The sequence below is a fragment of the Marmota flaviventris genome, chromosome 5, assembly GCF_047511675.1.
Source record: "Marmota flaviventris isolate mMarFla1 chromosome 5, mMarFla1.hap1, whole genome shotgun sequence".
NCBI classification, from domain to species: domain Eukaryota; kingdom Metazoa; phylum Chordata; class Mammalia; order Rodentia; family Sciuridae; genus Marmota; species Marmota flaviventris.
Genome location: NC_092502.1, coordinates 42,827,108 through 42,842,643, shown reverse-complemented (window position 1 = coordinate 42,842,643; position 15,536 = coordinate 42,827,108). Strand labels below are relative to the sequence as shown.

The window sequence follows — 15,536 nt, the reverse complement described above, 5'->3', positions numbered from 1 at the left end:
AAGTTAAGACAATGTTGAGAAGAAATTAGAAGTGAAGGGCAGGAAGCCTGTAGTGTCTAAGAAGAAAGTAGAATGTGTTATGTGTGCCTACCCCTTGCAGTGATGTGGCTCTGCTTTGTTTTCTTGGTCTTGCACACTGGTGTTTAAATGGGGCCTGGTGCTCTTTACCATTGCTGCTTCTTGAGAGGGACCGGCTGCTTTGTCCCTTCATAAAGGTAGGCACCCACAAGAGACAGTGTTGTTCTGCCCAGTGATCACTGGTCTCCTGGGCCCTGACTTTTGTTAGGTGTTTCAAGCCAACAGAATGTAAGGCGACTATCTAATGCTTTGGAGCTAATTGACCCTGGGCTCCTTTTCTCCTCTATGATGGGTGTAGTCCATTCTGTCCTGTTTCTAGGATGGTTTGGAGATAGGGGCAAGGAGGAGAGGCCGAGCAGACACCCTGGGCTGGGCTCTACAGTCCTCCTGCCAGCCTCCTCGTTTGCACTGAGAGTCTCAAAGCCGAGTCTAGGCTAGAAAGCAGGAGTCCTTGAGCTACCTCCACTAGTGCTGCAAGCCACACACAATTTGGGGATGGAGGATCATTTCCAAGGATTTCTGCCTTTGGTTTCTTTTTCTCCAGATGCCCCAGGCAAATATGTCCTTACTGCTTCCTCATCCTCCCCAGGCTCTGGCCAGCTGGGCTGTGCCTTCACTTGTCTGCCTGTTCCTTTTCCAGTGAAAGATTTCTTTTTCTTTTATTATTGCTGCTATTCTACTTAAATACAAAACCCATCCCTGATCAGTACAGAAAAAAGTGGATAGGCAAAAAAGAACATGAAAAGCACCACCATCTACCCAAAGAGAGCCACTGCCAACACCTTGATGTATATCTTTCTGAGGCCTTCTGGATCTTTCTCATTGTATATGTGTGTTTTCCAGCTTAAAAAAAATCCTTAGCCGTTACCCATGTTGGCAGATATATTTCTTTACCACTGTTTTAAAACTTTAGAGAATGTAGTCAGTAAAAGCAACTTACACTTGTGCAAACAGTACATACATAAAAGAGCAAAGTCCATCTTCTAGGCCCTCTCTTTGAAGAGGACAAAGGGAATATATTAGGTAGCCATATAAAATTTGTATATTATGATTTTTTTTAATTGACATAAATAGAATCATTCTGTACTCATTGTGTTTTTGTTTGACTAAAAACAAAGTCTTGGAATTGTTTCCAGATCCTTGTGAATGGCTGAATCTTATTATAATTTTTTATCTGCTGTATCATGTGGATGAAGTATAATTTATTTAACTAGTCCTCTGTCGATGGACACTAATGTTTTCAATTTTTTCTTATAGAAAATGCTTCAGTGAGAATTCTTATGATAATTTGGAATATATTTGCTAGTACTCCTTTAGGGATGCCGCTTTGATAATATTAATTGTTGGACCAAAGAGAATGTGCATTTTTAAACATTCTGATGGAGTTGGGGATGTATTCAGGGTAGAACACTTAGCTGGCATGCACAGCACCCTGGGTTCCATCCCTGGCACCACATAAATGAATGAATTTATAGGTACTGCCAAATTTCTCTCTCAGTAAAACAAAGGAACCTTATTTTTAAGGCCAGTTCTGGCTTTCTGAGAAGTCTTCAGCCTCCCTGGTGAGAGCAGGACTTTGGGAGGGGGCTGGAGCACCTTCCTTTCTCTAGGAGGCTGTTTGGGTCCCTGACTCCTGAAGTCCCTTCTGCTTCTTGTAAATCTGGTTTCCCTCTTAGAGAAATACCCCTAGGTTTTTACTATGATATTTGTTCTGTGGTGGAAAAGAGTGGGGTCCACATTTAGAGGCTGCCTTTTCAGATTCCTGCTCCCAAGTGACACTCTCCTAGTCCTCCTGTGTAGCTGGTAGCTGGGAAAGGGACCCTAGTATCTTATGCAGCCTATTTCTTATATATCATTATTGTTGTTTCCAAGGACTGCTTAATTTTTAACCTCAGAGGCCAGGGCCCAGGTTATTGTTATTTGGCCATGCACTGGGCTATCAGCAGAGCTGGTGGGGAGGGATGTTAATGGGACTTCATTAATGAGATGGCAATTAAAATTCTTTGAACATGTTGTTTACATCAGTCTGCCAAAGTTGAGCTGAAACCCTCCAGCCACAGGATGGAAAAGCCATTGGATTTCACGTGCTCATGGAGAGAAATGGGCTCCTCCCCCACCAAATTGATTGAGTCATTTGAGACCTTGGAATGAAGTAATTAAATTAAGGGCTGTAGGAAAGTTTGGCAAAGCATTTTAAAGTCATTGACCTCTGACTCACTGAGGATCTTCTTATAAAACTGCTGCCCCCAACTTGGCATCAAGAAGTGGTGGTGGTGGTGGTGGTGGTGGTGGGAGGTTTTACCATTTTTGAACACTTGCTGGGGTACACACACTTCATGGGCATTGACTCATTTTAGTCACCTAACTATAAGGGAGCCTGTTATTTGCTTAGTCTACAGGTGAAGACACAGAAACTCAGAGAGGTTTAGTAACTTGCCCAAGATGACACAGCTCGTGAGTGGCAGTGCCAAGGTTCATGGTGAGGCTGTCTGACTTCAGAGGCCTGTGCTCTGAGCCTCTCCTTACCTCCCCTCCTGCACTGGCCAGTGCAATCTGTCTGCTGCTAGTGGTTGCCTCCTTCCTGCCTCCTTTTGATTTTCCCTTCTATCTTGAAGCTGGAAAATGCAGCAGCAGTGCAGACACAGATAGCTTTTGCTGCTAGCTCTTCTGTTTTTGATAATTTCAGGACACTTCCTTTGTTTCTTCTATTTTCTAGGTAACAGGGAACTTCAGTGTTGCATCCATGGCACTGATAACTGGGCAATTTCAGTATAGCGCTTGGCTCTGTATGTGTGCATGAGGGGAAAGAGAGAGAGGAAAGGTGGGACAGTACATATAGTTCTGGATTCAAAATGGAAAAGAGTCAATATGGAAAGAAAACTCATTTCCTTTCATCCCTGGGGAGGGTGGATATAATTATATTTAGTCTGAGGGCTGGTGGTTGTGGCCCTTCTGGAAAGAGGTCAAAGTAGGTCTCCTTTACTTCCCTGTGGCAGCAGAATCTTCTCCCTGAAGCAGAGAAGCTGTGGGCCTGGAAAATCAAATATTGATTCAAGAAAGCTTGCCTCCGCTCTCCAAAAATAGGATAATGAGGACTAGAAGAGAGAGACTTACAGCAGTTCTATTTCATTTTTTTTTTATCTTGCCAAATGTTTTAATTCTGTTTATGTGTTCACCTGTATTCAGCTGAGTTCTCCTGTAGTTGTGACCAGTGGTTCAACTCAGAGGCACTCACACATGTTCCCTGGGGCCACTGGCCCTGGGGATTATAGGGTTCATTTCATCTCTGTAGGTCAAAGAAATCACAAGTGGATTATCAGTTCCATTTGTTCTGGGCTGATAGCTTAGATGATCCAGATCAAAGGATTTGGTTTACTTCTTCCCATAAAGAGAAAGGAACAAGCTTGAGGCTAGCTTGGGAGGTATCCTGAGTCTTAGACAGTCCTGAAGAATGTGAAGTTAAGTGCAGTAATTATTTCAGAGCTAGTAATTATTTCAGACATTGTATTGAACACTGAAGATTCAGCTTCCAACAAGGCAGACATGCCTTTTGGGGCTGCAGTCCCAAACAGACTTCATATGGTAAGGCAGAGCAATTGGTGATATGACAAATTATTATTTCCTGTTTTGGGGTATTTGGGAATACTGAATACCACTTTATGTAGCCTGTTGGAGAAAGACATATATATGTATGTGCACACACAGACATACACACACACACACACACACACACATATATATATAAATATATATATATATATATATATATATATTTTTTATACCAGGGATTGAACCAGGGGTGCTTAACCACTGAGCCACATCTCCAGTCTTTGTTATATTTTATTTAGAGACAGGGTTTTGCTGAGTTGCTCAGGGCCTCAGTTGCTGAGGCTGGCCTCCAACCTGTGATCCTCCTGCCTCAGCCTTCTGAGTTACTGGGATTACAGGTGTGTGCCACCATGCCCCGTGAGAAAGATCTAAGTGATACGTTAGGTCTGGCTTTGGAACATAGGACCGACTCCAAAATGCTTAGAACAACTTTCTCTCTCTCTAGCACCCCTGAGAAGAATTCTTAGGATTTTATGGTTTTCATATTGAGCTTTACCCCAATGTCTTGCTCAGGACTGGTTTTTATGATCTTAGGGATTAAGGTACTCATCAGAATATTTGTTATGATCAGATAGCCTTGGTTTCAAGACCTGGCTCTACCTCTTACTATTAGGTAAGCTTCTGTTTCTCCATCTGTAAAATGGGGATGTTGATATGCACTTCAGTAGTATGTGGTAGCTACTATTAGGAGATGCCTCAACCTCCTCTACCTAGGCCTCCAAAGAAATCTTTTTTCTGGGATGCCACCAGTTTTCTCATCCTTTTAACACTGAAAGTGTGTGTGTGTGTGTGTGTATGTGTGTGTGTGTGTTGCATGGTGGGGGAAAAGACTGGAAGTTACATGTTGGCTCTTCCTCTTCTCTATAATTTCTCATCCTAATGGAAAGGAGCACACACATAATGTTTCATGAACTAGGATTTAGAACTTAAACTTTTTAGTTAAAGTCTAGCTAATTAAGGCTCTTAACTAGAACCTTAGTTAATTAACACTTTTTCTACTGTTTCTAGTTTTGGTTAAGGAAGAAGCAAAAAGACAAGAAAAGTTAGTTTATTACTGGAGCGCTCCCCTGTAAGGAGCTAGCCTGTGGTTAAAGAATGCCTTGCCTCGTGGGCATTTGACTCTTCCCTGTGATCTAGCCTTGCCTGTCTCTCCATTGTATATCCTGGTGCCAGGGCACAGGTCCTGACTCAGTGAGTGCTCAGTAAACCTTTGTCAGGAGACTGACGTAGTATAGTGTAGGTGCTCACTAGACTCCACTGCGCTGTTCTTTACATGTGCTCTGAATTTTCCTGCTTCTCTGCTTTTGTTTCTACTTGAAGTGCTTCTCCCTGTTATGACCTTGTGGACTTGGGTTGGGAATATTGATGCCTTGCCTTATCTTCTTATGAGCCAGGAGGCCCCTTGTGGGCATCAGCTTGTTTTTCTTCTTTTTTGAAGCAATGCTGCATTTGCTACATCAGGCATTAACAGTTATCTAGTACTTACAATGGTTTCAATAAATATGAATTTTATATATTTGCTTATTAGCCTATAATACTTTTATGAGATATATACTATAATTAGTGCCACTTAGTAGGTGAGAAAACTGCTGCCAGAGGAACTTGAATAACTTGCATTACAAAGAAAGTTTGTTGAACTCAATGGAATTAAACTTGATTGGTAAGACATTGCAGGTCCACAGTCTTGTAGTCCTAGAGGATGTCTTGATGCTATGGAAAAACTTTTCTGTTAGAGTGATGCTGCCCCTAGAACTGGACTTTGAAACAGAAACATGGGTTGGTAATAGTCATCCTTTGTTTCTAAAGAGTTTCTTTTTTAAAAAATGTTTTAATTTTATTTATTCTAATTAGTTATAAATGATAGCAGAATGTAATTCAATTCATATTACACAAATAGAGCACAATTTTTCATGTCTCTGGTTGAAAACAAAGTAGAGTCACACCATTTGTGTTTTTAAATATATACTTAGGGTAATAATGAGTTCTCTGTCTCATTCCACCATCTTTTCTATCCCATGCCCATTTCCTCTCCCCTGCCTTTGCCCTATCTAAAGTTTATCTGTTCCTCCAATGCTCCCGCCCCGCCACTGATTCATCCCCGTTATGAATCAGCATCCTCATATCAGACAAGACATTCAGCATTTGTTTTTTGGGGATTGGTTTACTTCACTTAGCATTATATTCTCCAACTCTATCCATTTACCTGCAAATGCCATGATTTTCTTATCTTTTTCTATTTATTTATTTATTTATTTTTATTGGTTGTTCAAAACATTACAAAGCTCATGATATATCATCTTTCATACATTTGACTCAATTGGGTTATGAACTCCCATTTTTACCCCAAATACAAATTGCAGAATCACATCGGTTACACACTCACATTTTTACATACTAGTGACTGTTGTATTCTGCTACTTTTCCTATCCCCTACTATCCACCCTCCCCTCCCCTCCCATCTTCGCTCTCTACCTCATCTGCTGTTGTTCAGTTCTCTCCCTTGTTCCCCCCCCCTTCCCCTCACAACCTCTTATATGTAATTTTGTGTAACGTTGAGGGTCTCCTACCATTTCCATATGCTTTCCCTTCTCTCTCCCTTTCTCTCCCCCCACTCGTCTTTGTTTAATGTTAATCTTTTCCTCATGCTCTTCCTCCCTGTTCTGTTCTTAGTTGCTCTCTTTATATCAAAGAAGACATTTGGCATTTGTTTTTTTACGGATTGGCTAGCTTCGCTTAGCATAATCTGCTCTAATGCCATCCATTTCCCTGCAAATTCTATGATTTTGTCATTTTTTAGTGCTGCATAATACTCCATTGTGTATAGATGCCACATTTTTTTAATCCATTCATCTATTGAAGGGCATCTAGGTTGGTTCCACAGTCTAGCTATTGTGAATTGTGCCGCTATGATCATTGATGTGGCATTATCCCTATAGTGAGCTCTTTTAAGATCCTCAGGGAATAGTCCGAGAAGGGCGATAGCTGGGTCAAATGGTGGATCCATTCCCAGCTTTCCCAGGAATCTCCATACTGCTTTCCAAATTGGCCTCACCAATTTGCAGTCCCACCAGCAGTGTACAAGTGTACCCTTTTCCCCACATCCTCACCAACACTTATTGTTGTTTGACTTCATAATGGCTGCCATTCTTACTGGAGTGAGATGGTATCTTAGGGTGGTTTTGATTTGCATTTCTCTGACTGCTAGAGATGGTGAGCATTTTTTCATGAACTTGTTGATTGATTGTATGTCCTCCTCTGAGAAGTGTCTGTTCAGGTCCTTGGCCCATTTGTTGATTGGGTTATTTGTTATCTTATTGTTTAATTTTTTGAGTTCTTTGTATATTCTGGATATTAGGGCTCTATCTGAAGTGTGAGGGGTAAAAATTTGTTACCAGGATGTAGGCTCTCTATTTACCTCTCTTATTGTTTCTCTTGCTGAGAAAAAACTTTTTAGTTTAAGTAAGTCCCATTTGTTTATTCTTGTTATTAACTCTTGGGCTATGGGCGTCCTATTAAGGAATTTGGAGCCCGACCCCACAGTATGTAGATCATAGCCAACTTTTTCTTCTATCAGACGCAGTGTCTCTGATTTGATATCTAGCTCCTTGATCCATTTTGAGTTAACTTTTGTGCATGGCGAGAGAAAGGGATTCAGTTTCATTTTGTTGCATATGGATTTCCAATTTTCCCAGCACCATTTGTTGAAGATGCTATCCTTCCTCCATTGCATGTTTTTGGCCCCTTTATCAAATATAAGAAAGTTGTAATTTTGTGGATTGGTTTCTGTGTCCTCTATTCTGTACCAATTTAATGTTGAATAATATTCCATCGTGTATATATATGCCACATTTTCTGTATCCATTCATCTACTAAAGGGCATCTAGGTTGGATCCACAAATTAGCTATTGTGAATTGTGCTGCTATAAACATTGATGAGGCTGTGTCCCTGAAGTATGCTGTTTTTAAGTTCTTTGGGTATACACCTAGGAGCGGGGATAGCTGGGTTAAATGGTGGTTCCATTCCCAGCTTCCCAAGGAATCTCCATACTGCTTTCCAGATTGGCTGCACCATTTTTCAGTCCCACCAGCAAAGTAAAAGTGTGCCCTTTTCCCCACATCCTCACCAACACTTATTGTTGTTTGTATTCTTAATATCTGCCATCCTGACTGGAGTGGGATGAAATCTTAGTTTTGATTTGCATTTCTCTAATTGCTAGAGATATTGAGCATTTTTTAATATATTTGTTGATTGATTGTATATCTTCTTCTGATAAGTGTCTATTCAGCCATGCTAACGAAGAGAAGTACAGAGAAAACTCAAATTACTAATGTGATAAAAAAGTAAATATCAAAACAGACACTGCAGAAATACAGAAGATAACTAGAAATTATTTTGAAAACTTGTACTCCTGTAAAATAGAAAGTATCAAAGACATCGACAAAATTCTAGAGTCATATGATTTGCCCAAATTGAATAGGCAAATGATTTGCCCAAATGATACACACAATTTAAACAGATAAATTTCAAGTGATAAAATAGAAGACACCATCAGAAGCCTACCAACTGAGAAAAGCTCAGGACCAGATGGATACACAACTGAGTTCTACAACACCTTTAAAGAAGAACTAATACCAATATTCTTCAAATTATTTCATGAGATAGAATGAGTTGGGAAATGCTCCTTCTTTTTCTATGAGGCCAGTATCACCTGATTCCAAAATCAGGCAAAGACACATCAAAGAAAGAAAACTTCAGACCATATCTCTAATGAACATAGATGCAAAAATTCTCAATAAAATTCTGGCAAATCAAGTACAAAAATATATCAAAAAGATAGTGTACCACGATTAAGTGGGGTTTATCCCAGGGATGGCTCAACATATGGAAATAAATAAATATAATTCATCATCTCAATAGATAAGAAATGTGATCATCTCAATAGATGCAGAAAAAGCACTTGACAAAATACAGCACTCTTTCATGTTCAAAACACTAGAAAAACTAGGGATAACAGGAACATATCTCAACATCATAAAGGCTACCTATGCTAAGCCCCAGGCCAACATAATTCTATATGGAGAAAACCTGAAAGCATTCCCTCTAAAAATTGGAACAAGACAGGGATGCCCTCTTTCACCTCTTCTGTTTAACATAATTCTTGAAATACTGGCCAGAGAAATTAAACAAAAGAAATTAAAGGGATACGTGTAGGAAAAGAAGAACTCAAATTAGCACTATTTGCTGACAATATGATTCTATACCTAGAAGGCCCAAAAAATTCCACCAGAAAACTTCTAGAACTAGTAAATGAATTCAGTAAAGTAGCAGGATATAAAATCAACACCCATGAATCAAAGGCATTTCTGTATATCAGTGACAAATCCTCTGAAAGGGAAATAAGGAAAACTACCTTATTTACAATAGCCTCAAAAAATAAAATAAAATACTTGGGAATCAACTTAATGAAAGAGGTGAAAGACCTCTACAATGAAAACTACAGATTGCTAAAGAAAGAAATTAAAGAAGACCTTAGAAGATGGAAAGATCTACCTTGCTCTTAGGCAGAATTAATATTGTCAAAATGACCATACTTCCAAAAGCACTATATAGATCAAATGCAATTCCAATCTTAAGAGCTTCTTAAAGATTCCAAAGTAGACTAATAAGTCTCATCTTTGACCTTCAAGTGAACAATCTCAAGACATAGGTCATGTGTTCTTCCATTTTATGAATGAAGAAGACAAGGTGTGGAAAGAAGTGACCATAGGAGATCACTTAGCCAGCTTTTCTCTTAGCCAAAGCTCTTCATCATGTTCTCCATTAGTACAATCAAGGCAAAGCAAAATGAACAAAAACCCAAGTAATTGTTAAAAGTAGATGGCGACTTTCAGGGAAGTATCTTCCGGAAGCAGAGTAAATACTTCCTGGGAAGCAGCTGTTAAGAGAGCTGAGTAATAATCTTCTACCAGAATCCTCTTCCCAGAAAATCAAGGGCAATCCTGTGTGTGTGTGTGTGTGTGTGTGTGTGTGTGTGTGTGTGTGTCTCTCTTTCCTCTCTCCCCTCTTTCCCATCTCTCCTCCGCGTCCCACCCCCCTCCACTCAAGATCAGACCCAAGGACTCATATATGCTAGGCAAGTCTTCTGCCACTGAGCTATATTCCCAGCCCTATTTATCTATCTATCTGTCTGTCTGTCTGTCTATTTATTTAGTGAGACAGTGTCTTACTCAGTGGCCCAGGCTGGCCCTGAACTTGCAATCCTCCTGCCTCAGCTTCCCAAGTAGCTGGGATTATAGGTGTGTGCCTGGCTCTGTTGTTTCTTAAGTGTTGCTAACAGAAAGGGGACTCTGGCCAAAAATTTAGGGGCTCCACCTTGACTCTTTAGACTTAAAAGAGAAAAGAAGATGGTGTTTTCCTCCCTCTCCTTATTTCCATCTTTCCTTTTCAATCCACCTTTACTTATTTAATTTTAATTAGTTTTAATCTTTGAGTGGTATAGCATTACATATATTCTGTGACCTTTACAGGAAGGTTTCTTCCAATTTTGGCACAAGTGATGCCAGTGGTCATTTCCATGGGCACCAGTTACTTTTCCCTGGGTTACTCTGGTTTTGGTCAGTTTCCCTCCAGGAGTCACGTGTTGTTCTTTGCTTTGTATACATAGCTTCATCCCTTGTCCAAGTAGAATTTGTTTCATCTTGGGCATAAACATCTTCAGTTTTAGGAACAGCTATCTGCTCACTTTGGTTCCAGAAACTCTGCTCATGGCCAATAAAAGTGGCCTTGCATGGAGGCCCTCCAGATGCATTTGCCTTGTACATGCCCTCTTCCTAGCAGATCTCACAGGCTCTAAGAGCAGTGAGATTACTTCTTTGATCCCTTTCTTGGTCGCTTCCTGCTCATGCTCTGCAAATTCCTGGGTTCATGGGCACCAACCTCGGATGAGAGGCTACTGACATTGATCCCCTTATTGCATGCTCCCTACCAGATACTGCATCTCGGGAGGATTTCAGGGGATGGTTCTGTATGAACAAAGAAGCAGTCCACTCTGGAAAGAAGGGACCTAGATTAAATCTGTCAGGCCCACAAAGCTAGAGATGGAAAGATGTGGAAGATGATTACTTTCTGCCTTCATTTAGCTCTGAGGCTTTCTGGTTTTTTCCTCATACCACCTAGAATATGCATTTCTGCATATCCATTGTCTTTCTTTTCAAAATCCAAGCCCATCTACTTTGGGCTTTATGAGCTTGTAAGGAAAAAACCTTTTTTTTTTTTTTCCCACAGCATAGAACTTACTTTCTTATCTCTTCCTGTTTTCTTCATTATTTTTCCTCTTCAAATGATAGTTCTTTACTCAACCAAACACAAACATGGGAAGGCCAGATGTGGCTCTGGACCAGATAGGTTACTGCAGTGTGCAGGACTCTCCTCTGAACCTGAAAGCTATAGGCTTTCCTGCTGACTTACAGAAGCAAAGACCAGCTTCCTACCCTGCTGATGCTGGCAGTTGTTTCCCTTTATGAAGAATCTGACCTTTAGGTTGGGTGTAGTGGCATACCTGTAGTCCCAGTAACTTTGGAGGCTGAGGAAGGAGGATTGCAAGTTGGAGGTCTGTCGTAGCAACTAGTGAGATCTGTCTCAAAATAAAATAAAATAAAAAGCAGGGTGAGAGTGTGGTTCAATGGTACAGCACTTGTCTAGCATACATGAGGCCCTGGGTTCTATCCCCAACACCACGAAAAGAAAGAATCTGACTTTTAGGTTTTTCTTGTTATGTACAAACATAGTCCCAAGTTTCAGGATGGACAGGTTTTAATAGTGTTGACAGAGATCCTTAGGCTGGCAAGGAGCAAGTGGAGAGCCTTTTGTTGTTGTTGTTGTTGTTGTTGTTAGTGAAAGATGAAAGAGATTGTTTATAACTCCATCTTTGAGAATAAACTAGTAACATTTAAAATTTCTGGGATGGATGACATCATTACTCTAAGTACATATATGAAGACATGAATAGTGTGACTGTATGTTGTGTCCAGAAAAGTTGTGCTATATATGTGTAATATGAATTGAAATGCGTTCTGCTGTCATAACAAATTAGAATAATTTTTTAAAGAGATGTACAAATAATAAATATACAAATTGTCAACATTAAAAAAAAGAATCTGGGATGAAGGGAATTCACACAAGAGTCTGAAGTTATTTTCATATAGAAAGTTAACAGTGATTTTTGCAAGAAATAATTACATCTTAATTTCTTTGATTTTTGAGAAGTTGATGAGTGTGAAAGGGGCTTACCCATGATCTGATTTTATTTTTCATTATGTAAGTGCAGCTGGCTTGATATTTCAGGAGCCTCCCTGGGATGGAGGGACCCTGAATCTCATTTAAGAGGGTAGCCAGACCAGGGCTGGGGTTATAGCTCAGTGGCAGAGCATTTACCTAGCATGTGTGAGGCACTGGGTTCGATTCTCAATACCACCTATAAATAATAAATAAAATAAAGGTCTATAAACAACTGAAAAAATATTAAAAAAAAAAAAAAAAGAAGAAGCCAGCTAGACCAAGCAGGGATGCTCTCTAGTGAGAATTGGGTGATGAAGCCCAGAAGAGAATCCAAGAGGTTACCAGGTTGGGTGGAGTTGCAAAGAAAGAAGTGGGAGGCTTGGAGGGTGAGGAGCGCATGTGTTCCTCCATGGTGCAGGGTTACGAGACAACTGAGAAAGGAGCGAGGTCTAGAACAAATGACAAAGATCCTGTGATCCCCAGAGCTTGCCAAACTAGAAATTATCTATTTTTGGGTGAATTCACTTTGGAAGAGCTTGTAAGACACAAATCTGTTCTCATCGGGGCAAGGGAGTGAAGCAAGACAGGGAGTGTTACTTTCATTTTACAGAAGGCAGTTGTGAAGCCTAGGGAAGTGATGCTTTTGTCCCAAGGACACAACTCATAAATGACAAAGCCAAAATTTGAACATAGATTCCTTCTTTCTGAAGCAGGTGGCATTTCACTGAATATAATGCTCAGTACTAGCAGGATGATGGCCCAGGCAAATGTCAGGGTAGGAACTGCCCCTGGAGTTCTCCTTGTGTGGACCTCACACCTGTGGGTATTGCCTTGTTCTAATTGTCCTCAAATTCTCTTCCATCTTAAAGCTTTACATCTTATAGCTGGGTGTTAGTTTGGTACTGCTGGTGAACCAGAAACCTAACATAATAGGTGTGACTTTGGGCAAAAAATTATGATCCCATCTTCTGATCTCCTAATGTTGACCACTTACAAGAATTCTCAGAGACTTCTAGTCAACCAGCTGTTCTGACCCACTTGGGTTTGACTGAGCTGCAAGGGGCAACGGTGTTTTTGCCTTGAGGGGAAATTATGTAGGCAGGTCCCAGTGGGGCTCTGCAATGCCATTATTAATCTCATGGAGCATGAAAAATATATAACCTCAGATTTCTCTGCCCCATATTTTTCTGTGTTGATATTCAGAACACAGGATCACACAGGGCGATGGATGCCTGTGCTGCTGAATTAAAAAGCCGGTTTCCCTTTGGCCAGATTCCTCTTTGTCTCTCCCTCTTCCTCCACCCTGGCCCCAGATCCTCCAGCCTGAGTCCACAGTTTGGCATGGCCTTGGCTCTTGGAAGAGCTGGAATGTGCTGTAACTTTGTTTTCTTTACTGCTACTACTAGTACTTTTTTTTTCTTTTTTTCTTTTTCTTTTTTTTGGAACAGAGCAGCACTTTCCAGAGGTGATGCTGGGGGAAGAATTTCTTAGCCTAAGTCTGGACCAGGTGTGCAGCTTGATATCCAGTGACAAGCTGACCGTTTCTTCAGAAGAGAAGGTATGGAGTGGGCTTTGGGTGAAACAGGAACCTCACTTTTGAGGTGGTCATGGGATGAACTCGTGGTTCAGTAAGATCTTTTATTCAGAGGCAGGAAAAAAAACTTACTATTTTTTTCATCCTCCTAAAACAGGGGTGGTGGTGGTTTTTGACTAATGATCATTATATTCTGTACCCTTTAAAGAAGAAATGGCAGGGGCTGGGGTTGTGGCTCAGCAGTAGAGCGCTCGCCTAGCACATGTGAGGCCCTGGGTTTTATCCTCAGCACCACATAAAAATATATAAATCAAATAAAGGTATTGTGTCCAACTACAACTAAAAAAAATTATTAAAAAAAAACCCTTAAGAAAAAAAGAAGAAATGGCAGAGGTTATGGTGGTGATGACAAAGCTGCTTCTATTTACTGTGCACCGTGGTTTGTCAAACTCTGTGTGAAGTCTTTATGATCTTCAGTCCATTCAGCCTTAACCATATCCTTGAGAAGCAGGTCTTGCTGTCATACCCTTGTTAAAAAGAGGAAAACTAGTTCTGATTCCTCTTCTACCAGGAAGAACTTCTTTGCTCCAGGGGACATAGTTTGCTACAGTGAAAATAGCAGAAGCTTCCGTGTTGGTCAACAACTTCAGTGTTTACAAATTAGCTATGTGACCTTGAGTGAGGAACTTTGCCTTTCCTCTGTTCCCTTACTGGTAAAGTGAGGATAATGGTATTAGAATAGATTCTTCAGAGCCTTTGAGGTGATTAAATGGGATAATATTGTACACAAAATGCCTGGTACTGTACCTAGTTGGTGCTCGGTCAGCATCAGATGAGTTTATTCTTGACCTTGTACCTGGAATCAATTTCTTCCTCTAGTATAACAGGATAACACTCACCTTGTCCTTCTGTTCACTGTAGTTAGTTCTAAGCTAATCTTACTTCCTATACCCAACTATTAGGTCCCTAATCTTATTTCTTCATCCTCAGTAAATATTTCTTGAATCATCTTAGTCCACTGTTAGTATCCCAACTTGAGGTCCTTTCCTGAGATAATATTCAAGGAAAACACTTGAAAAAGATTTTCCATCACACCAAACTGCCCAATGGCATGGGTCTAGAGAATGGGGACATATTCGCAAGTCCCTACCTTTCATGCTGGGAAGGTTTGTTTGAGAAGAAGAGCAGTTGTTTATTGGTCCCCGAGTCCTCCAGTGGATCCCCAAAAGTGACTAGCACAACTGTGGGCCCTGATTCCTCCCTCCAGTGGATCCCCAGAAAGTGACTAGCACAGCAAGCTCCACACTCCCATGGGGAGGAGGCCTCTGCTTCTAATATCTCTGATATGAAACAGTGCCTCCAGGGAAAACAGTGCTCTGGCCAGGTCTTACATAGTTCCTTTCCTGCTTTAACCTCAGAAACTGAGTGGACGCCTTTGCTTCTTTTCAAGTGTATTTACTGTCATCTCTGGGTTTTGCTTCCAAATTGGCACATTTGGAAGGAATGAACCAGTCAGTTAACTGGCTGTGTGAATGATGAGGCAGTTGGTGAATTTGGGGCCTGTTTGAGCATATTCTCAACTGTAAACTGAGAAACAGAAGAAGTCATATAAACAAAAGAGTGTTCAGAAGTGTTTGGGTTGGCTGTCACCCTGCTACCTTGAATTCATGCTGGCCTATCCTGCTCTGAGATCATAAGTAAGTTTTCTTCAAGAAAGGGTCTATAGGGCTAGAGTTGTGGCTCAGTGATAGAGCCCTTGCCAAGCATGTGCAAGGCACTTGTTCAATCCTCAGCACCACATAAAAAATGAAAACAAAACAAAACAAAACAAAAAAAAAAACAAAACAAAAAACAAAGTTGTAAAAAATTTTTTAAAAGCTTAAACCCATTTTTTTTTTTTTTTTTTTTAAATCTGTGCTTGCTGTGGCAGGATTGCGGTTGGGATCAGGTGGATTGTTAGGGAGAGGCAATCTGGTGACCTGTAGACCATTGGAGTTTTGGACCGAGGCAGACCTGGTTCCGATCTCTGCTTATTGG

General features: G+C 40.6%; 1 protein-coding gene across 2 annotated transcripts in view; it reads left to right on the top strand.

The window, feature by feature from the left end:
• The window catches only part of Klhl3 (kelch like family member 3), an 88,076-nt gene that overhangs the window by 29,310 nt on the left and 43,230 nt on the right, over nt 1-15,536 (top strand). Inside the window, exons 5-6 of one of the 2 annotated variants that reach the window (XM_071611838.1) lie at nt 1,879-1,881; nt 13,414-13,523. In XM_071611838.1, coding sequence (XP_071467939.1) covers nt 1,879-1,881; nt 13,414-13,523 — 113 coding nt within the window. The remainder of the gene's footprint in view (nt 1-1,878; nt 1,882-13,413; nt 13,524-15,536) is intronic. The other variant, XM_027941128.3, reaches the window with a different exon arrangement.